The sequence below is a fragment of the Phalacrocorax aristotelis genome, chromosome 1 (genome assembly GCF_949628215.1).
Source record: "Phalacrocorax aristotelis chromosome 1, bGulAri2.1, whole genome shotgun sequence".
In the NCBI taxonomy this organism is placed as follows: domain Eukaryota; kingdom Metazoa; phylum Chordata; class Aves; order Suliformes; family Phalacrocoracidae; genus Phalacrocorax; species Phalacrocorax aristotelis.
Window position 1 is genome coordinate 165,319,592 of NC_134276.1, and position 22,497 is coordinate 165,342,088.

Sequence of the window (22,497 nt, forward strand, 5' to 3'; positions counted from 1 at the left end):
AAGGAGAAGAAATTAAAGCAGGTTTTGAACACGATTATTATGAGCCATAGGAGGTTGAAACAGGTTTTCCTGAGAAAGCAAGAAAATCTCCTGGAGAGGAGCCCAGAGAGGTGCCAGCACAGCCAAAATGAAAAGGGAGTGCCTGAGAGATAGATGGACAGACAGGGTAGGATTAAGGTGTTCCCAGGTCCAAAGGACAAGGAAGGAACAAAAGGCCCCTCTGCAAGTGCAAGGAGGGACAGAGCACTGCTGAGCCACCCTGGGTGCAAGTGACACGGGGTCCCAGTGCTGGGGAGGGACCACAAGCAAGGTCCAGACAATGCCCAGACCTGCAGCTCCCCCTCCTCGATGCAGACCCCCTTGGCTGTACCCCCAGCATGGGCCAGGGTAGGATGGGCCAGGAGTTTGATTCCACCTGACATTTTTATTTCCCCTTTATTCACTGCAGTACATCACACAAAGACTGTAAGACCACTGCTTGGTTCTACAAACAGGAGCTGCCCACACATCCAAGGCAACATTTTGGCCCCCCGAGATCCACATGGGCAGCCATGCTCACCCAAGCACATTGGCTGCAGCCACAGGCCACAGATATAAAAGAGGCAAACATAAACTGACCCACAGAGCCAGAACATCTCCCTGCTAAGCTGTGAGCACTTGCAAATGTCCTCACACCCAGCTGCTGAGGCTGCTGTATTTGTGCCAATGTCATTAATGAATAGTGGCCTGGGCTTTAACCCTTTACTCCTGCAGTAAGTCCCAGGTTGCCCCAGGACAGGCAAGGATGCAGGACAGGAGGGGTAAAGGACACCCACAGGATGAGGGAAGCTCCAGGGGGTGCAAGGAGGGAAGAAGACAGCCACAGCAGGGAATGATCAAAAAAAACCTGCAAAGTCCCGCTGGCAGCACAACTTGTGTACTGGCTGCTGGGGAAAGCCTTGGCACAGAGGTATTGGCTGCAACAAAACCTCACTGTCTTGAGTGCTTGGGCAACACAGGACACCTCGCCTCTTCCTGGGTGTGCACAAGGGGCCAGGCGGGTAGGGGCAGATAAGAGCAACCTCCATCCCAAGAGCTGGTCGCTACTGCAGCCCCTCCAGCTGTAAAACATCAGAAAACATCACAGTCTGAAGTGACAGGCAGAGAGACGCCACACGGAGGGAACCCCAAGGAAAAGGGAAAACAGATTTCTCTGAGGTTCCTGCAGCAGCAAAGCTGGTGGAGTTGCTGCTATGTAACTCTTTTGATTCCCATGGCACATATCCCACTCCGTTGCTGCTTGCAGGAGGAAAGAGATGAACAGTGGAGGGTCTGCATCTCAGGATTCTCAGCAGCAAGCTCGAGCATGGATTTCGGCAGGCAGAGGAGGAGGAGGGTGCCTGATGTGCGCCTTCAGCACCCGGAGACATGGTGACAGCCAGTCCCTATAGGAAGGAGCTGTAAAAGATGGATCCCTAGTGCTTGCTGCTTCTCTCTCCCTCTCCCATGTCTGGTTTCTCTGCAGGGCTTCAGAGCCACTCAGCCGAGCAGCCAGAGCAGGGCTGGCAATGCTAGGAGCAGGGTTGTGGGGTTTGTGCCGACGTGGAGGAAAGGCAAGCCCTGGGGGAAGAGCGGCTGCTAGCTTTGTTGCTCAAGGCTTAATGCCCTAAGAGCCCAGCTGACTCCTGCTCAGAAGCAAAGGGAAACCGCAGGCACTCAGGACAGCTGGACACATGACAATGCTGTGTTTCTCCAAACCATGACAGGACAAAGGTTTGGGAAATGCATCGCCTTTTGCCTGCTGCGCTGGAGCTGCCTGAGCTTTGCCTGGAGTGATGCTGCTGGGCCCGGGACCGCCTCACCCGGGGCAGGACACGTCAGAAGGGGGTTGCCCAGAGACGTTGCCAATGGAACCTACGTGCACAGCAACATCTCAGGTACTTGAGTGACCGATTGCCTGCCTGTCCCTCCGTGGGGCTGCTCGGGGTCCAGTCTACAGGCAGACAGGGTGAAGGGCGCGGGGACATGATGGTGCTTCTCCCGGCGGGCACGGAGGCATGCCTAAGGCACTCATAGGGGCTGCAGGGCTTTGCATGGTCCTCATGGCCACAGCAACTTCTGTGATCTGGGAGAGATGTATCGCATCAGAGGCAAAGTCACTAGGCACAGGGAGAAAATTTAACGCTTGGCTGTCTTCCTTTGAGAGTAAAGTCCTCCTCCATGTTAACCTCTATGCATATCATGATGGACCAGCTTCCTGGCCAGGATATGGGTGCACTGAGCACAACCCTGTCCCCAAGGGCTGAGCTGGGACCCTTGGGAAGAAACGAGGATGAAGATTTTTTAAAAGGACAACTCATTTCCAAATGCTGCGGGTGATTATTTTTTTTTAATCCACTTCCTAGAGCAGAGTACATGCTGTTCCCCTGCAAGTGGGGCACGGCATGAGGGCTGCCATGGGGTGACTGCCTGACCAGTACAGGCAGCCTGCCTATCCCCGTGTGCAGACAGCAGCGCAGAGCAGCCTACAGCACACTATTGAGCCCTTAACCTTCCCAAACCTTTATGTACTACATGTTCTTTCCAAAATGCCTGTTGGGAATGGTCCCTGGACCACCTTGTCTCCAAATCATGGCAAGGGATTGTTGGGGAAGGTGCTAGCCAGTGCCAGACAATTTAACTGTACAACAGATCCAGTCCAGGCATCCCCTGGCACTGCTGGTTTACTCATATAGGCATCTCCACTACCTGTTAACAGTATTGCTGGACCTGGAGAAAGTCTGATCTTACTCAACCTGATTTGTTGTTGTCAGCCACCTCTGGAGGAGAAGCCTACATCATCTCAGCTAAAGCAGAAGCAAACCAAGCCTCTGTCTCACATTAGCTTTACTGCTGCACTCGGAATTTCCCTCAGAAGGTCCCCCTAAGCTAGATAGAGCACATTTCTGCCTGCAGGTTTTAAGCTTGACTCAACTAGAGTTGATCAGAGTATTTTCCTTTAATTCAGAATATTGGTACCTGCGATACCTGTTACACAAGAATCTACTCATTCATGTCTTCATGGCCTTGCAAATCCAGCAATCACACAGTCAGAGTGGCATCCCTTTTGGAGCCTGCCTCACCCCCGCTCTTGCCGGGTACTAGCAAGCTTGAACAAGGACGCAAAGGGTGCAGTGCAGAAAGGATGATCTAAGCAGAGCAACTGAGTAGCTCTGAAGAGTTGTGGGTAATAAATTAGAAATAAAAATAAAGGCTGGGGTGGAAAAAGTATCACTCTATACCATAGAGAAGTATTTTTATTGCTTTGAGTTCCAGCCAAAAATGCCTGTCCTCTTCATTTCCTTCATAAGAGTTGCTATCTGCACATTGTCCCCATCCTGTACCTTTCCTGTCCCACTTCCACTGTTCCGTAGCTGCTCACATTGCAGAGTTTGCAACTAGAAGGCTTATTTCCCAGATAAAGCTACTAGAGATCCTTACACCTCTCCTTTAGGATTACGCAAACAAAATTTCACAGACTTGCAGGACCTGCAGGAGTGATGCAGGGGCCAGGCAGCCTTTTCAAAAGCATCACCAGTGGGTTCTTTGTCACTACCTCCACTTAACGTCTCCCCTTCTCCCCCAGCACCGTGCACAGCTCTCCCCCCACCACGCTATGGATACTACTATGTGGACAGAGGCTCAGGCATCTCCTTGGGCTCCGTCCTTGTGTACTGGTGCCAGGAGGGGTACCAGCTGGTGGGCAGTGAGAGGCTCTCCTGCCTCCGTCGGGAAAGCACTTCGTCCTGGAGCCACCCCCCACCCCACTGCCAGGGTAAGGAACCCGACAGCGTGACCCAGCCCCTGTTCCCACTTATAGGGTCTCAGTGGGATGCAGGGAGTCACCACCTGATTGCTAACTCGGGAGAGGAGGCACAGCGACCAGCCCTTGCATAGGGGTTTCCTCACCCCAGCCAAGCCAGTAAGGGCAGGAGGAGGAGGTAGAGTGCCCCAGCCACCCCAAAAGGGGACAGCAGAGTTCCAGCTTGACCCGGTCGGTGGTCATCAGCATTGGTGAAATGCCATGCTTCAGTGGGGTCCCTGCAGCAGCGTTTCATGAGCTGCACAAGGCAGGGGGTTGCCTAAAGGGTGAATTCCCCTGGCATTGGCTCAGCAGATAACCAGGCCATATCTCGCTCCCAGTAACTGGCACAGAAGTCACCAAGTTGGATCAATGCCTGGTGCTGGCTGACACCTGGCTCCCAGTGCCAGGCACAGGGACTCCAGGGCACAGCCAGAATCCTTCAGCAGGAGGAAAGCTGAACTCCATAATAACCCAGCACATGGTGTTTGTGAAACCATACACAGAGCAAGTGCCCATTGCAATGGCCCTTGCATTTTTTGTGGTACGAGTCCATTGAGAATGAATGCCTGAACATCAAAGGAACAAAGTTTATTGCTTTAAAAGCGATCTCATCTCTCATGCACCGCATATTGTGTGCATACATAAAATAATTTCAGGAAAATTTCCCTCAAGAAAGTTATATATTTTTGCAGTGGGAAGCAAAACTGCAGAAGTTCTAAATACTGTATATCTTGCGCGTGAATTACACTGCTCATGCTGGACACTGAGAATTAAAGACCTGGGGCCCTTTCAGAACCAATTTATGGGCAAACCTGTGGTGCAATAGCTAACTAAAAAAAAAGTTTGAAATGGAAAAAAGGTCCACCACACCTGCTTTTGCCGCTTCTCTTCCGCTTGCTCAAGATAAGCAAATCCATTTTAAAAAGGTAGCATATCACGAAGGTCAAATTAGAAACCAAGATGACTCAACCATAGGACGTCCCTGCAGGTGCTTCAGCTCAGATGCACCCAATGCAGCTTGCCTTTTAAAAATGAAAACAAAAATAAAGGAAGTTGCCTCAATTCAAAGCTGTAAAACTAGTGATACGCAGTCAGTGAGCATCTTTTGTTCGTAAAAAGTAAACACAGCCAAATAAAAGCAATGAACTTTGTTGCAGTAAGTTACAGGTACTCCTGTATCAAAACATTCATAAAGCTCATTAGCAAACCTTGTCTTCTCAGCTCTAAATGGAGGCTGCAGTCTGTGCACTGCTTAATGAAGATACAACTTGGGTGAACAAAAAAAATTCCCAAACCCTAAATCACTCATCAGTTTCCCAAAATAAAGCGGTTTTAAGGAAAAAATCCCCACACACTTGTTCTCTTTGAAACAAAAAGCAAATCTCTGTACTTGCAGATGTCTTAGTTTGATTATTTCGCAAGTGTCATAGGGTTGGGTTCTTTTGAATCTGTGTGGTTTATTACCTAAAAAACCTAAACGTACCATTTTTGCAGAGGTTAGTGAATTCTTTCATATTATTTTGCCCTTGGGATGGGAGCTATGTCCCTAACTTTAGACATTTACGATACAAACATCACTTAGGTTCCCTTTACGGTTTGATTAGGATGTAATTCATCTGCTCTTTCCAGACACCCATCTTAGAGCAGGTAGGGATCACAGACTTGGCTGGACTGTACACCCATCCAAGAAAATTCTGAAGGAAGTGGCTATTTTTTACAATGAGGGAACGGGTTGCCCAGAGAGGTGGTAGATGTCCCACCCCTGGAAACTTTCAAGGTCAGGCTGGACGGGGCTCTGAGCAACATGATCTAGTTGAAGATGTCCCTGCTCAATGCAGGGGGGTTGGACAAGGTGACCTCTGTAGGTCCCTTCCAACCCAAACTATTCTACAATTCTATGACTATGGCCATCGGAGTTTTCAATTATTTTTAATTTCACAAGCCCATTTTTTTCTTTCAAATACTCATGCTTCATTGATCCATTTCAACTTTTTTTCCCCTTTCCAACTTTTTTTCCCTTTTCCAACTTTTTTTCCCTTTTCCAACTTTTTCCCAAGGAACCGTTAAGCAAAAATATATCTTCCAGATTAAAAAAAAAAAAAAAAATCCTCAATTTAACATCTTTTATTCAGGGCTCAATCCCCACTCCCTTTTTCTGTGCTTTGCTCAAGACACATCCAACACAATATGTTTTCTGCCCCACGTGATTATTTTACTTTAACTACCTGAAGAAAACATTAACTTTTAATACCATTTTTTTCTCCCATTAACTTTCTTGTCAATCGAGCCGGCGCCGCGTCACCCACTGTTGTTTTTTAAATAGTTATTAATAAAAACTATAACTTTAGGTTACCCACGCAGGGGAGCGGGGTCGGGAGCGCTGCGGCCCCCCCCCCCCCCCAACCCCGCTCCCCCCGGTGCCCGCTCAGCGCCGCCCCGCTCTGCCCCCGCAGCCGCCCCGCAGCCCTCGGGCACGGGCTCCCGCGCTGCCGTGGCCGCCTCGCTGCTGAGCGGAGCCGTCATCCTGGCCCTGTCCGTCTCCTTCGCCGTCTGCTGCTGGCGGGACAGGGCGAGGAGGAACCGCGGCGGGTGAGTACGGAGGTGCTTTTTTTTTTCTGGGGGTGGGGGTGGGGGGAGTGGTGAGGAGCAACCAGGGCTGCTGGAGCTGAAGGAGAGTCGCTGCTGCCATCTGCTGTGCCACCCAGCCGGGCGGGTTGAACCCACTCGGGACACGGCGTCTTGCGATCTACTTCTCCTGCGCCACCCTCCCTTTCACGCATCTGAAACCAGCTGCTGCTCGGCACGATCGCGCAGAAAAAAAGTTATGCCTCTAAAGGTATGCCTGGCCCCCATACGGAAGACTCTCCGTTACTCTCTGTAACAGAGGAGGAAGGGAACAGACTATACGTAGAGAAGAGTCAGTGGGAGCATCCCTTTTTCTGAGGCTAAGTCCAGTGCAAGGGCCTGTGCACAGCCCAGCGGGGGGAAAGGAGAAGCATCCTCCTCTGGGAGAGAAGCCGCCGTGCATAGCAGGGCTGGGTGAGCAGAGCTGCCACCAGCCAGGACCACGCTCACTGAGCAGCATCTCTGCAGCAGCGCTTCCCTGTTTTCCCAGCCTACAGTCCAGCATGACCTCTTCGGTTTTGCCAGCAATAGTACCCTGAACAAGGGATTGGACTAACAGGGACCATGCAGGAGCCTACCTGAGGGTGCAGCTTTAACCGAGAGCCTAATTCCTTATTATGAGACGTGCACAATAACATGAGTCAAAAGCCCTGCAAGAGATAACATCTCAACCTCTCAGCAGGCACCAGCCATCCCTCTCTGTGCTGGCCTGCTCTTCCCCAGGCTGGGCCCCTTTTCTGCAGGGATTCAGCAGCAGCACAGCTTCGGTGCTTTTCTCTGGGAGCGGAGAAGGGGGGTCAAAACCACTGGGTGAGAATTTTGCTTTAGGATGCAAACATGCAGTCTTTCCAGGGGGGTCAATGAAAGCAGCCAGCCAGTGCACAAAGTACAAAGAAAGCATCTGTGTGGGCATCTCTCTCTCTACCTTGCAGGCAGCAGCATAGGAGGAAAGTCAGAGGAGGATGGAAGTGTGACTCCTCCACCTCAGAGAGGAGAAGGAATGCTTTTGGGAGACTGAAACACTACCACCGGCGTGATTACCACCTCTCTACCCTCTCCAGCTCTGTGTTCCCAGGGGCGTTTGCAGGCTGCAGTAACCTGGCTTTCCAAAGGTACCGCTCAGCCCCCACACTGGCCCTGCCCTCCCAGCTCCTCATGCAGGGGCAAGAGCCACTCCCAGACCACCTGGAGGCAGGAGCAGCCAGATATAAAAGCCCGTGTTGCTTGGGCATTCGAGCCCCTACCCAACCCTCTTACGTGCTCCCCACCTAGCACCTAACAGCAATTAAACCCTTGCACCCACTCTTTTTCAAGGGGTAGGTGAGCCAGAGAACCAGGGCTCCCCTTTGCGCTGCCTCAAGCATTGCATGGGTGGGCTGCAGGGTCCCATCAGTGCTGCAGCCCCCTCATACTACCTCCTCTCCCTCTTGCCTTTACCAGGAACCCAGAAAACCTGCCAAAGCTGCCCCTGCAGAGCTGGCACCCCAAAGCGCAGGTCTTGCAGCCCAGCACACCACCCATCACCACCCAGCTCAGCCAGCCGCCCCGCAACGTACTGCTGCCCACCATGCCTTGCTGCGCTGACCTCCCTGGGGACCTGCTCCCCCTCTACTACAGAAGCTATGAGGAACATAAGGTCTTCAACAAGGTCGGGAGGCCAATTTGAAAATTTAAATCACCATTTGACTTCTTTCCTTTTTTCTTTTAACACCATCAATGCCTTGAAACTCTGCAGAGCTCAAGAAAGAATTTCACAGAAGCCAGTTACTGTACCTGGGCTTTCAAATGGAGAAAATTTGACACTTCATGTTGAAAGGCTTTTTTGATATAATCCTTTTATTTCTCCCCACCATGTCCAGAAGTGCACATTTCAAACAAGAGTCCCTGGGTTACAAGCTTCTTAATTGATCATTTTGGTGAGATGCATAAAGCCAAGACTCAGCAGCTCCAGCTTAACCTACAGGCTAAGCCTTGCAGACTTTGAGGTTTTAATCACCAGAATCTGATTTTCTGTTTAGGGCTCTTTTAAAGGCTGAAAGTAAAGACAGCCAGTTACCAGGAACAAGGAATCTATGCCATTAGATAATTGGAAGCATTTACAATTCATTGCACTTGAACGTAGGCTGAGATTTAAAGGTTTTTTGTTGTTGTTGTTATTCAGAACTCACCCTATCCTCCCATTTCTACAGGCAGTTCTAGACTTGCAAGATGCAGTGACAAGTATGCAAAGGTAGCCAGTCGAGAGGAAAACAGGAATTTATCTTTTATACAAAGGACCTAGCACATCGGGGGGGGGGGGGGGGGGAAACAACCAAACCCCAAATCTTGGGGTTCTTCATCCCTTCTCTCCTGCATTAGAAATTCACATCAGGTGTATCAGGACCTACAGCCACACCTGAAGAGCTAGCCTAAGTGCCATCATTTGCATTCAGAAAGCAATGACACCCATATTTCTGTCCAGGATTCCCTGGGTAGCAATACAGGGGTGCATTCCAGGCAGTGCATGCAGAGCCTGGCCAGCAGCTTCAGGACAACTTGTTCCCCTGTTCACACTGCAGGACAGACCCATGCATGCATAGCATGCCTGACACAGCCTGGGCACACAGGCCTTGTTGAGTAACACAGCATCACATGTGCACAGAGATGCTGTTCTATCTCGAGAGGCATTATAGCGTTACTCAGAAGAGGTGCTGGCAGCCCCAAGAGCTGCTGCATGCATGGGGCAGGGAATAAAAACAAGCACCCGGAACAGGAACCCCCAACATCACCCGCCATCCAGTGCTCAAGGATGCAAACTGCAATACTCAAACAAGCCTGCTACAAAGGCTAGGAGTTTTAGTCTGACAACTTCATTTCTACCAACATTTGCATCACATCTCAAGGAAAGAAGCCTTAAAAGATGCAAGGTAGCACATTTTTGTGATAAGCCAAGACCTACTAGTGGACATCTGGGAACTATTGCTGCTTCTCCCTGGAAAGAGGGTAGGACCACTGTTTATTCTACTTCTAACAATAATAAAGGAATCTCTCCTCATTCCACATCTTATGTCTTCTTTTCACATCGTGAAGCTTTGGAAAGCCTAGTTTGGGGGCCAGCTCTTGACGGGGGAGGGAGCAGATGGTAAAGCTTTTACCAATCCCTTGCAAAAAGATGACGAAGTCCACAGTGGTGATTTACCAGCAACTGCACCATGAGAAGGAGAAAACCTTTCATTCTCCTAAGACAACTGAAGCTGTAGAAAGGACAGGAAAACCAGGACCTGCTCTGCATTTCCCTTCGGCTCACATCCTAACCTTACCTTTTTCTCCTTCCTCTTTTTCCAGCCAAGGCTAATCACCCAGGGAGGGGAATAATCCTGCTTCAAGGTAACCTGTTCTTCAGTCCCCTTCTGGATGCTTGTGAGACTGCCCAGAGTATTGGCAGAAAAAGGCACTCTGCATGCAGACTTGCCGGCAGTGAATTCGGACACAGCACTACAGGCATTTTGGGCTCTTGGAGTGCATCGGTGCCATACCCACAGACTACACTTCCGCTTCTGTCTCAGAGAAATAGGTTTCATGGCTGGGAATTCAGCTCAGGACCTGCCAGGAACAGCACTGTCCACTGTCTTGTTCATGTAGGAAGGAGTTGTCTTGTTAAGAGATGAAACCAGGAAAAAACAGAAAGGAAACAAGAGGATGGGAATGAAATTTTTCGTATTTTTCCTTTTCTGTTCCTCTCCCAACATGCTTTAAGGAAAAAATAAAACTCACTGATTTCCCCTCTCTCCAAGGAGATTTTTGTAAAAAAAAAAATTACATTTGGGACAGAGTTTACTGTTCCTTGGATCCAACCAAGGCTTCAAAACCAAAAGTGGTATTTTTTGCTACATACGATTAGAGATTGACACCTGCTTTCACTGCAAACTGAAATGACGCACATTTTAGATATAAAAATCTTTTGCCAAACACGTCCAGAAAGATGCTGATTGTGAAGTGTCATAACAAAAAGTTAGCATATTCAATTAAAAACTGACACAGTAGTTTTTCATACAGAGAAAAATGTCAACTTGAAACAAGCAGTTTATACAACTGCTGCTTAAAAAAAAGTATTTACTTGACAAAATTGAAAAGTTTTCTGGGGAAAAAAAGTTGCGACAACGTTATGTGTGCAACGTTAAGCTTTCTACCACAAAATACTGATCCCCAAAACCTTGGCAGTCTTAGTCAAGTTCCTCCAGTGGGGAGAAGCTCATTCAGGTCTTCCTCAAAAGTCATCTCAAGCTTGCAGGAGACTAAAACCAACAGAAGAAAGACGGGTTAAGGCAGGAAGCCCAACTCTACCACAAGTTTTCCTACCAAGCCCTTAGTCTTTGCCTTAATTCCTTCTCACCTTGGACCAGGCACAGCGAAGAGCTGAGTTAAGGCCGTGAAGAGCCAGTCAGTTTCACCTCAGGAAGGCATCATCAGTAAGGCAACAGGAAGCACCATTTGCATTTATTTGCCAAAAGAGGAAGGGGTAGGAAGGTAACTATGTAGAAGCTTTAAGTAACTTGTAAACAGGAAGAAACAAACGTATAATCCCACACATTCTCGCTACATCACTCAGTGGTTCCTGTTGGAGCCACTATCTACGCAACCCTTCTTCACCAGAGCAGCACATGAGGTGCTGCCTTCCCCACTGTTTCCCCCCTACAGACCACCAGAGAAACTCCAGCTTCGTCCATTCTACGGAAGATTTCCAGCTGTCAAAGATCCAGGCCTCCCTACCGGGAAGGTGAAGCTCCAAGAGGTTTAGTTGTAACGTTTTATGCAACACCAAATGCAATATTCAATCATGCAATACAGTCTATAACATATTTCTACTTTTTTTTTTAAGTTGAAATTATATACATGCAGTATCCAATAGAAAGGTGGGCCCTGGAAGTGGAGGAAACCATCTGAAGATGGACAGAGATAGCTGCAAGGCCAGTTCATTGCTAATTCTGTCCCAGGCAAACCTCACAAGCAATCACTTTTTCCTCAGCGTCTGAACAGAGAGAGAAATCACCCTCAGGTTTTTTTAAAACAGGATTTTAAGCTTCAGACTCCACACTGGAAACATTGGCCTGCATGCTTATTTAGAAAGAGCTAAACAAGTTTTGGTCACAACTTTAAATTCTTCAGTGAAGCTCAGCGTACCACCCTCCTAAGGCTCTTGGCACTGATCTCTGAAGATCTAGGGAAGGGTCATACTGGGACCTGTAACATTCAGATGCTAAAATCATGAAACTCCATAAAGACATTAATTGTGATCTTGAAAAGAGCAGCCACCCTCTGCCAGTACAAGCTTTGTAGACTACCATTTGAAGTGTGGCTGTGCTGGTAGAAAGAAGAGAGCTTGGCGAGTCCCATCCTCTCTCCAAGCATCTCTGAAATGGAGAGGGATTTGTCAGATTTCTAAGTCTGAGAACTGGGGGAAAGAGTAATCTAGGAAGGTTTCAGAGGAGAAAGCAACAGTAATTGTGCAATGACAGTATCCCACTGAAAAGACTCCACCTCCTCAGTGTTGCAGGAGATGGGCTCCTCGTGACCATCACAGGTCACCCAGATCACTCTCCCATCCGCTTTAGATTAACATAGACTTTTCTATGCTGTTTTCCTCCATAGTGACACCACCTCTGTTCAAATGACCTCCTTACCTAGTATCACTGCATCAGACCTCCCTAAACCACTGCTTTTCATTAGCAAAGCTCATAACAAGCCTGTTGCTCTCAGGATCACCCAACTCACCTCAAACCTCCACCATGCACCAGCTCAGGCTCCTGTATCCCCGCAAGTCACTCTAGCTCCCTGTACTCCTACGGCAAGAACTTCATTTGGCCATTTCCACCTCAGAGGCCTTCGCTTTGCCACATACACATAACAGTGGTACGCCTAGGGAAAAGGCAAACCCCAGAAGGACGGGAAGATGAAGATCTTGCTCATATACAATGGTCTCACATGTAGATCAGAGCATACTGAGGCCACACAGTTTCTTACACTGTAACCCAAAGCTATGGCGATACTTTACATTTTTCCTCTTTAGGAGCTTTGTCACAGCCATGAACAGAAGAGGACCTGACAGCTGTTTCCGATCAGTGGAACATCCTAAAGTAGGGAAAGAGAGATGCCAGGATTTAGGAGAAGAGGAAGGAGCACAAGTTCTTACAGTTACTACATCCACATTCAGCCCAAACACGTGATAAACCAGTGTAGTGGAAAGCACTTCTGTTGCTACCCATACAGCCAAACATTGCTAGAATACGTAAAACAACAACTACTCCTAACAGTCATGCATTCACAGCAAACAGTACTTCACACTATTTGCTTATGTGTGCTAAGAATTCGTGTCACTAGCAGCTGGACTGGAGGAGAGTTCATTCTCCTCAAGGAGTACCTACAACCGCTTCAAGTAGGGTTGGTGACAACTCCAGTCCCCTAACCCTTTAAGCACTGTGCCACCTCTCGCTCAGTGTTTCTCAACACACCTCAGTTCTGAGCAGTATCAGTTTTTATTCTAGCACTACAGCCTTTCCTGGAGGGAATTAGTCCCAGGCAACACAATCCCACTCGGTGGATTTACACATAGGGGAGAACAACACCAAACCTAAGCTCCTTTGCAACTTAAGGCAACTTCCATGCACCCTGAGGAGAGGGATGAACAAGAAACACCCACGTAAATGTTCCACAATCTTTTAAAATCTGTTTTTCTAAGCTCCCTTGCAAGGGTGAGGGAGAAAATTGGTACATGACCCCTCTTCCCCCCAGAAGAAAAAAAGGTGTTCAAGCCAAAAATCTCCACAGCACCACGGCCAGCCCTACAGAGCTGTAAAAAAACCCAAACGAAACCAGAACAAAAACACAAAACCAAAAAAAAGCCAAAGCCACCACCAAAATAAAACCACCACACCTTCCCCAAGAAAACCCAAGCACACTGCATTTTCCTTAAAATCCAGTATCTTGAATGCCTACGACTAAACAACCATCTCAGAAAAACACTATTTGGACAACAGAGGGGAAGGAAAATGAAAGTTTGGAGTTCAGGAACTAGAATGCAAACTCAGCTTCATGACTAAAAACTGTAATGGAAATTAGCAATGGTGTTTTAAGCATGGCTAGCGCATCCCTGTCAAGACACTGCATTTATAAGGACACATACCTGCTCACACTTGGCTTGCAAGTAGGAAATGAAAGTTATAGAAGGAAAAGGAACGTATGCAATGACTCTTCACCTTACCTAGAAGGTGGCATTATACTCTGCTGCACTCCAGACAAACATCATTCCCTTACTAAAAAGAAAAAAAAAAGCAGCCATGAGCCCTTAGGACCACTCCTGCACTGCTGCCCCCCAAATTACTACACTTGAATTGAGAATCCATTGAAAATGCAATACAACTTCTTGTACCAACACATTCATTGCTAATAACTCCCTCCCTTCTCTCAACACACATTTATATCTGTTTTGGAGGAGGAGTCTGGTCCATTCCCTTTCTCCAGTTTCATCTCCACCAGACACCATCTACTAAATGTGTCGCTAGTCCTGAGTCACCAGCCTTTTAGCCAGGCACTGTTCTTGGCTTAATGCAAAGAATAGCTGCAAATCTCTCTACAATTTATAAAACAACAACAGAACGTGCACTGAGTTGATCACATAGACAAAGCAGACACATGGGTGCTCTCCTTTCAATAAAAGCTCCTGTACAGAGTTTCTTGTTGCAGGAAGAGTCCATCAACAACAAAAACCTCAGGAAAAACTAACTGATCTCCACACAGCTGAACAGAGTGAAATGTCAGGTTGCTTCCCGACTGGGGGGGAGGGGGGGGGAAATGCAGGAGTCTGCATCAGACAGCAAAGCTAGGCTGAAGGAGGCAGAAGCTGCCCCCTACGCCAATCAACACCCACACTGATACATTTTAGTGTTACAACACCAATGTTACCCGATACAAAGTTGGGGTTTTTTGGGAGGTGGGGGGGTGGGGTGGGGTGGGCATGGTGTGTTGGGCCAAGGGCACCATATAGCGAAAAAAAAATAATTCCAGCTGCAAACCTTTTCCTTAAGGCTAAGTTTAGTCAGTAGGCTGATCACACAAGTTATTGTATGGCAGCAGGGAATAAGTACTCTCCTGAGCGGCCAAAGCCTATTTTCTAGTGGTAACAGACCACAGGCATCGTTTTTCTTCCTAAACTGCAGCAAAGAGACGAATCAAGAACCAAAGGTGGCAGCTTTGGGAATTGCTGTGGTACATAGGAAGCTATTACAGCTGCTTTGGTAGACCTGCTTATTTTCAGGGTCAGGAAATAAGAGAAATGTTATAAGGTTGAAAAACGTCTTCTCTAACAACTGGGGGAAGAAAAAAAAAGATTAAAAAAGAAGCAAAAATCCCATTGCATCTTCACCAGCACCTCCAACAGCCTGTTCCCACTGGGTGGCTTCACAGCGCCAGGAGCGGCAGCAGGCATTACCACAGCAGAAGACATTCCCAGCCCACAGCCCCAGCAGGCAGCGCTTCTCCTTCCACCACCAGCAGCTACAGCAGGGGATTGTGCAGGGGCCGACTACGTGGGTGACAAAAACATTGTTTGCTTTGCAGGGGAGCGTTGGCAAAGGGTGTGTGCATTCACCCAAGTAACCAGGGCACACAACTGATCTGCAGCAATGATGCCTGTCCAGAAACAGCGCACGCGATTCCTTAATGCAGACAGTAAACAGCACTAAATGGCAACACAGGTAAGGGAAGAGCAAAAGCAGGCAATTGCCAACAAGCGACACTTTACAAAGCGAGAGTCACTTTATGCAGTCAATGCCTAGTTTCCCTATCCAGCAATCGATCGAGGACTTGCTCCCACTCCCTGGACCATGAAGGGCCAGTCCCCCCCACCCATTAGGTGCCCACAGTTCAGCAGGTGAATTCCCTTCCTTGCTCCTGCCAGCAGCAGCCAGCCTGAACTATACAGCTCACACCAGGTGAGAAATCCTTCTGCACAAGCAGTTCTAGGATTTCAGGCTCTCTGCCATCCTCATGAGCTATGTCAATCCAGCACCCCAATCACAAGGTTGTTGGTTTTAAGTCTCTGGCTGGATGTATAAGGGCTTGTTGGAGGCCTTCTGTATGTTAAGAGCTCTTCATCCCCTGCCGTGCAGTGACAACTTTAAGCAAGGATGCTGACAGAAACCGGGAGTTTTAACTAGAATGCTCTGCCACACCTTCAGACACATTATTGCATGCTATCTGTCCCAAGTGCCATGGCATTTAATTCAGGAAGTATAAACAAGTTTTTCATGCTTCAGATTTAAAAGGATACCGCCAATAAAAGTTACAAGACAGCCTCTCACTACTGCCATGAATAAAAACACAGAATCCCTTCAAAAAAAATCAGTGTGTATGCTTTTTCCACCCTTCAATACGGAAGTCACTGTGCAACGCAGTGTTTCCATGAAAAAGTAGCTCCAGTATAGATAAAGAGGAAAATAACCCCACATGCAATGACGTATGGTTTTACCAGATGCAGTAATTAAAAAAAAATAAAAGTTTAAAAAAATCAAAGGAAAAGCAAACACAAAGTCATCATCAAGTTTTCTGGTTTATTTAAGATTTTTAGTTTTAATTCTGAAGAAAGAGGTACATTTCCTTGGTTTTAGTTTTAGCATCAGGTTATAACCATGTTTATTTATCTGTTTCTTTTTTCCTGTCTTTTCAATACTGCACAAACGTCCAGAAACTACAGGGTTAAGTAAAAGCTGCAGGCAGAGGAGGTCAGAGGTTGCTCCTGATGGTGATCATGTGGCCCCAATGCAGTGCTATCCCAGAGTGCCCTAATCAGGTGAATCTTTGTTTTTTCCAAAAAAAAAAAAAGAAAGAGAGACTGACAGAGGAGACAGAAAGACTGAAGTAAATATCACTCGTGTTTCAGCTGCTTATAATTATATTATGTATACGCTAGGTATTAAATCTGTGAATAATTTTAAAACATTAAAGTTTACTTTAAATCTAAAGCCAAAATTAAAGAAAAAATCTTATTCTCCCCTCTTTAAACCACTCTCTAACACATGCCAGTTACTCATAGCTGTAAGTATTCTGTCTTTCAACACACTTCATGTCGAACTCTGATACAAAATCCCCTTATGAAAAAAAAACAACCAACATAGCAATTTCCTTGTGTAGTGCCACACTGAATGCAAAATAAATGCTAGGCCACTGCTTGCCCCACATGTTCAGTAACTCCATTTAAATTAAATACTTTTTTCATGTTTCTGCATTTGATTCTGCATTGCATTTTTTCCCCTACTGCAGACTGACACTTTTCCACTAGGCAAAAATACTCATGTGCAAAAGACATAAGACAGTAATATTCTCCTTAAGCATTGAGACTGCATTTTGATCTCTCTCTCTTTTTTTTTTCCCCTTAGAATGGTCAGAAATATTTCAAACAGTGTATTTCAAACACTGGCTCAGCAGAAACTAAACAAAAAGATACGGTCATGACCCTGTGATGGCATTGCATTTGGGGGTGGGGGTTTGATCAGGAACTGGATTCTTCAGAAAGAAAGATATGACAGGGAACAGTAGGTGGGCATGGGGAGGAGTCAGGGTGGGACACTTCCTGCATTTCTAATGTTTTGGGTTTTATTTTTCTTTTTTTTTTTCCTCCTTTCCTAATGACGATCCAGCGCTGAGCTCTGTAGTAGATCTGTGGGGGTTTTACTGGGGGGTCTGAAGGCTGTCTGAAAGCCTGGGGGTGGGGAATGGAAGCTGGTGGGGTTTGAAGGAGGAGAGTAGGGATTCCAACTGGCTCTGTGCAGAGGGATCTGTGTGCCGAAGGGGTTACTGTGGTGCGTCTGTGATGGCGCTGCACTGGGGCCGTCCACCTCTGTGAGGGCCTGAAGAGATTTTAGCCAATGTGGAGGATTGTCATCTTGAAGGGTGTCTAAACTGTTTCCTGTGGAGGCTGGGATACCTATGAAGAGAAGAAAAAAAAAACAGGGATACAGGCACGTCAGAGCAGAAGCAATAAACTGAGCACGAAGGAGGTCAATTTAACCTAACAAAAAGCAACAATGAGAAAACATGATTAGTTTATACAGAGAATGCATTTTACATTATTATAATTACCCTGCCCACAAAACATTTAACATTAAATCCAGACAGGAGAAAGTTCCCCCTCAGAACACTTCATGGAACACACATTTTTCTATCCAACATCCTGCGCAAGGACTGCATCCCTGTTGACGTGACCTTACCACACCAAACTACCAGTACACTGCATGCTTCACCTCCTACTCTGCCTACTTGAATCATGCTTCAGCCTCTCTAACAGGGAAACACAACCAGCCAGCCTTATAAAAGAGAGCTTTATAAACAAGTGGAGTACGTCCCTTTTTAAATAAAAAAGTCCAGTGAATGCCTTCAGTGCCTCAGGACCAGCGGCGCACATACCGGACATGCCATCCAGCAGAAGGGACACCTACGTTGACCCTATAGATAAGCGCTGATCCGCCTGACTGCCTGCAGAGGTCCCAGGCATGCATTGCAAAGGCCTCAGTGACGCTTTATTAAACCTAGCGGTTCCACAAAAATTCCTGGACCCTTGAGGTTTTGTGGATGGAAGCTGGAAGAGACCACCGCATACTGACTTCGTCATTTTTTTCCAGATGTAAATCAGTTTGTGCCAAATACCCATTTGATGGTTTGCCAGCAGAGCTGAAGGAGTGAGAAACGGTTACCTGTGATGATTGCGGGGTCCATCCAGCTGCCAGGGCTGTCCCAATTCAGGCTGTCGGTGGTGGCAGTGTTGGACGTTGGTACACTGTGGTTGGCGTTGGAGGGGGAAGAAGCATTGGGCAGTCCACCAAAGTTGATGTTAATGTTCGGTAGAAGTGCCCTTAGCCCGTCCTGCCATTCCTTCATATTTAAACTCTCTACAGAACTGCTGTTGTCTGGGAGATTTACCAACAAAAAAAATGAAAGATAAAAAAAATAAAAAGCTGAAGTTAGAAACAGATGTCCTTCTTTGGTGGGGTATGGGATTTTGTTTTTACTTTTTAAGCTAAGCATTTAATACTTTCCCTGTCCAAAAACTAGGGTCAATAATTATGATTGATGAATTACTCAGCAGGGGTGGCAGGTTTTAAATCAAGCGTATAGGAGTGGGAGAAAGATTTAACTCCTCCCCCAACTCATATTTCTGGTTTTTTTTCAGTTCAGAGACTCAAATAATCAAGGGCACAGTGGCTTTCCCTCTGTTACTAACAGGGGAAAACCTACCAGATCCTTTATGAGAATACCTCTGTTGCAAGCTGGATAACCCAATTCGGCTGCTTTATTAATGGGCAGCAGGCTCAAAAGGGTTGTTTTCTTTGAAGTGTATTGAAATGAAGAAAGGCTAGGTAGGGCTTTGCAATAGAAACCGAACATGAGGAACCAGGGAGGTGGAGGAATATCACAAAAGTTTGTTTTGTTATAGCTTGCTCATTCACAGCCCTACAGATGTTCTTCCGAAGGAAATGGCAATTAGGTTCTCATGAAGTTGGAGAGAGTGCAATTTCCTCTTGCAGTTGAAGAACAGTAGTGAAAATTCTTTAGAGACCTTTCAGAATAGTTCCCGACACAGCAACATCCTCAAAACTTTGGTTAGAAGCAAACCACGTGAACACTAAAACAGTCCAAGTGTCAACTATTTGCCTAAGTGTTTCAAGGGCATGTCCTGAAAGGACAACAGGATAACATGGCCATTAGCACTACAGCAAACATTAAACCGTGCTATCTAGAACAGACTATGAGGTTCTACAATCCAGCTCCTGCTTTAGGTATCTCAAAGCAAAACAAACCAAGCATAAGCATCCTAGTATTTACCAGCCAATATAGAAAGCCATACTTAACTAACTTCTGGTCATAGAATCATAGAATCATTAAGGTTGGAAAAGACCGCTAAGATCATCAAGTTCAACCATCAACCCAACACCACCATGCCTCCTAAACCATGTCCTAATAACAGTGCTTCTAATAACATCACATACCTGCAACAACATATTTTGTTACCATATTTCCATATTTTAATGTGACTTCTAGTCAAATATATTTGAAAATAAAGCATTGGGTAGTATGTTCGCTCTTTTTGACAAAAACCTAGAACACAACTTCTTATTTTAAACCATCTCTGCCTGTCCTAATTGAAGAAAGTACCTTGACATCAAACAGAAGCATTACAGTGAGATACTTCGATAATACTGCTACTGCTTCAACAATGGAAGAGATTTAAGTCTTCATGGAAGATTAGAGAATATCACTAACTTGCAAGTCTGTATGTTGGAGAGTGAAGAAAGCAGTCTCACTTGCTATCAAAACCCACCTTGGCAGTTTTTGTAAAGCTGAATGCTCAGAAAGAACTGATGTCTTGAGCAGTTACCTTTTTGTAACTAGAGGGGGGGAAAAAAAGCAAGTTCTTGAAATCCTGGGCTTTCATGCAGAACTTAGCTTCCCCAGACCAGAGTATTTTTTTTAAATACACTTTATATAAGATTCTGCTACTGTACAGAATTACAGCAAGCATCTTCAATCACAAGTCACGGCAAGTCATACCTCAGTCCATGTCACCAACTGAACTTCAAAACAAATTACTATGCAAGTCTGCTATATCCACTTTGCCTATGACGACTGTTAGAGCAACACATTTGTTACTGACCCTATGCATGCCTTATGCAGCTGTTCTAGCACAAGCATCCATCTGCATGCATAAATGTCTCCATATAGCAGGAGAGCAGCTGACACCTAGAATATCCATGGCCTGACAGAGCAATGCTGCACGTAGAGCCTGGACTGGGATAACAGCACAGATGCTAAGTGCATACTATGAAAATCATCCTGTGTGCCTGGGCAAGGTTGCAGAATACATTTGACCACAGACTCTGGAAGTTTTACAGTTGACTGCTGTTATTCTCACTCCCTGGCTGAGGCATCACTCTTCCTCAGAGGTTACAGCATAAGGTACCTCCATGGGGAAGACAGACAACTCCTAAGCACTCCCATAAACAAAGAAAAGACAGGTCAAAAAATAGGGTAGTGAAAGTAAACCCAAAAACCTGCCCACTACTATATGTTACATCTAAAGATCAGAATTTTAAGTGCTACAGGAGGCAAAAAATAGCATTAATAGAACTGCAGCTCTGTCTCAAGCAAGTAACCCAAGATCAGCTTTTTAGTAACACCTTAACACACAGATGCAATCAAACCTCCAGACCTAAGTGTGACCATATCCACACGCTGTGTGCAGCAGTGTGCTCTGTGGGGCCTGGTGAACAAGTCACTTTGGGTAGAAATAAAAAAGCAGGCTTATCAGTGTTTTGTTCTGTGTTTGTTTAGCATTGAGCCATAGTGCATACAACTGGCTTTCACTTCTACTTTCATTTCTCCTGCTGTATATTCTGTTCCCTCCAGAGCTCCCAATTTTTTCTTTGCAATACTAATGCACGCAAGTAGTTTTAAAGAGTTTGGTGCAATGCATTTTCAATTCTAACCTATAATCCTGGGGTTAAAAAAAAATACCAAAATTTTAAGTGTTAGTCAGAAATATTCTCAATAGATATCTGCTCACAAACCTCTTGAATATCCGTTAGCCTATTTGAGACAATCTGTAAATTAATTTTTTGGAACAAAAGTAGCCAGCTCACCATCACAGAAATACTGCGCAACAGATTCTGCATGGTACACCATTAGTTTCCTCTTTATTTTCTCACAGCTGCTTCCAACAGCTTGTGCAAAGAAATGCAGCTCAGTTTAATTACTTGCTTCTATTACAAGGCAAAAAGCACACACAAGATCCTTACTAGGGTCACGGATGAGTGAACATACTTATCACAACACCTGTGAGCTGGGGATCTGCAGTCTCATAATGATCTTAATCTTGGACATTACTAACCCCCAACATGCCCTCAAAGCTCATGTGCAAGGAAATAAGCATGTGTATTAACTATACACCTGCAACGTATTATTGAGGAAGTCTAATGAAGACAAAGCCAGCAAGATGTCGTAAGGAATGGGATAGGAAAATAAGTGTAGCAGGGCATTAGGCCATGTTGGACTAAGAAAATACCTTTTTTTTCATGTTATTCTCCATTTTAAAAAGACATAATACAGCATACAGAAGCGTTCAGAAAGATAGGAAGAATTCCAGAAGATTCATTATTTTTCCTAGACAGATGGGTTTCTGGGGATGAAGACAAGCTATGACAAAAACATTGCCTTCTGACATGAAAGAAAAGGCAAGCAACACATTACTCAGGTGTCTGTAACAGGGTATTCAAACTTGGCTAATAAATGCACAGATTAAAAAACAACCCAAACATGACCAAAATTTCACACCTTTGTCAGATTCCAGCCTCTAAAGAGAAATACTGCAATTAAATTATTCTTGTAATATGGGATCTGGTAAGGAATTAAAATGCATTAAGGTGTTAAAGTAGATGGGATCAATAGAAAATGCAATGCTCTACAACACTCCCTGCACTGCCCTTGGAGGCCTCAGTTACTGGCTACCATAGGTAAGACACCCAGTTAGAAAAACTCCGGATGCAACCCAAGTACATGAGCAAACTCCAGGCTCCATACAGCAATACCCAAACCAAATAATTAAATCATCATGTCTCTGCTGGAGTCTGAAAAGTTTTAAACAAGAGCTTAAGTGAAAATGCAAGTCTATCCCAGAAGCAGGAGTTACTTCCACCCACCTGAAGAAAGTAAGTATCTTCAGAAGAAATTGCTACTCATCCCTCAGCTAGTTTGTACTTTTTAAGTTTATGCTTCACCATGAAGCTAGTACTGTAGTTAAAAATGAGAAAAGGTTAGCTCTCAGTTAATACAGATCTATTAAAAGGGGCATTTGCCTATTATCTTTCCCTTCAACCAATTAAGTTTGGAAGTAGGGAGTAATTTTTTGACTAGCTAGCAGACTTCTCAGTTGGACATCATAACATAGGAGCATGAGCACCAATACACCACTTCCCTCTCTAAGAATGGAAACCCTATCTTCTTCCATAGCCTCGTCAAATTTAAAG

The 22,497-nt window shown here is 45.9% G+C and overlaps 2 protein-coding genes across 11 annotated transcripts in view; one reads left to right on the top strand and one right to left on the bottom strand.

Annotated features, from left to right (window-relative positions):
• The first annotated feature begins 1,738 nt into the window (after positions 1 to 1,738).
• Positions 1,739 to 8,724, top strand: LOC142059253 (uncharacterized). The gene is made up of 5 exons (XM_075098265.1): positions 1,739 to 1,916; positions 3,605 to 3,793; positions 6,277 to 6,412; positions 7,381 to 7,560; positions 7,889 to 8,724. The coding sequence occupies exons 1-5, from the start codon at positions 1,739 to 1,741 to the stop codon at positions 8,112 to 8,114; spliced, it is 909 nt and encodes a 302-aa protein (XP_074954366.1). The 3' UTR covers positions 8,115 to 8,724.
• A 7,288-nt stretch (positions 8,725 to 16,012) lies between these two features.
• Positions 16,013 to 22,497, bottom strand: part of CNOT4 (CCR4-NOT transcription complex subunit 4) — an 80,819-nt gene continuing 74,334 nt past the window's right edge. For 7 of the 10 annotated variants that reach the window (XM_075079975.1, XM_075079968.1, XM_075079923.1 and 4 more), the window contains 2 exons: positions 18,172 to 18,384; positions 16,013 to 17,405 (listed from right to left, as the gene is read on the bottom strand). In XM_075079975.1, the coding sequence (XP_074936076.1) occupies positions 17,104 to 17,405; positions 18,172 to 18,384 (515 nt within the window). In that variant the 3' untranslated portion in view covers positions 16,013 to 17,103. The remainder of the gene's footprint in view (positions 17,406 to 18,171; positions 18,385 to 22,497) is intronic. The other 3 variants (XM_075079999.1, XM_075079991.1, XM_075079983.1) reach the window with 1 other exon arrangement.

Excerpts from the sequence above, each read along its gene's own strand:
- LOC142059253 (XM_075098265.1), top strand. The coding sequence starts at position 1,739 with ATGACAGGACAAAGGTTTGGGAAATGCATCGCCTTTTGCCTGCTGCGC. Across the intron at positions 1,917-3,604 it reads CGTGCACAGCAACATCTCAG|CACCGTGCACAGCTCTCCCC; the intron begins GTACTTGAGTGA and ends CTTCTCCCCCAG. Across the intron at positions 6,413-7,380 it reads GCGAGGAGGAACCGCGGCGG|GCAGCAGCATAGGAGGAAAG; the intron begins GTGAGTACGGAG and ends TCTACCTTGCAG.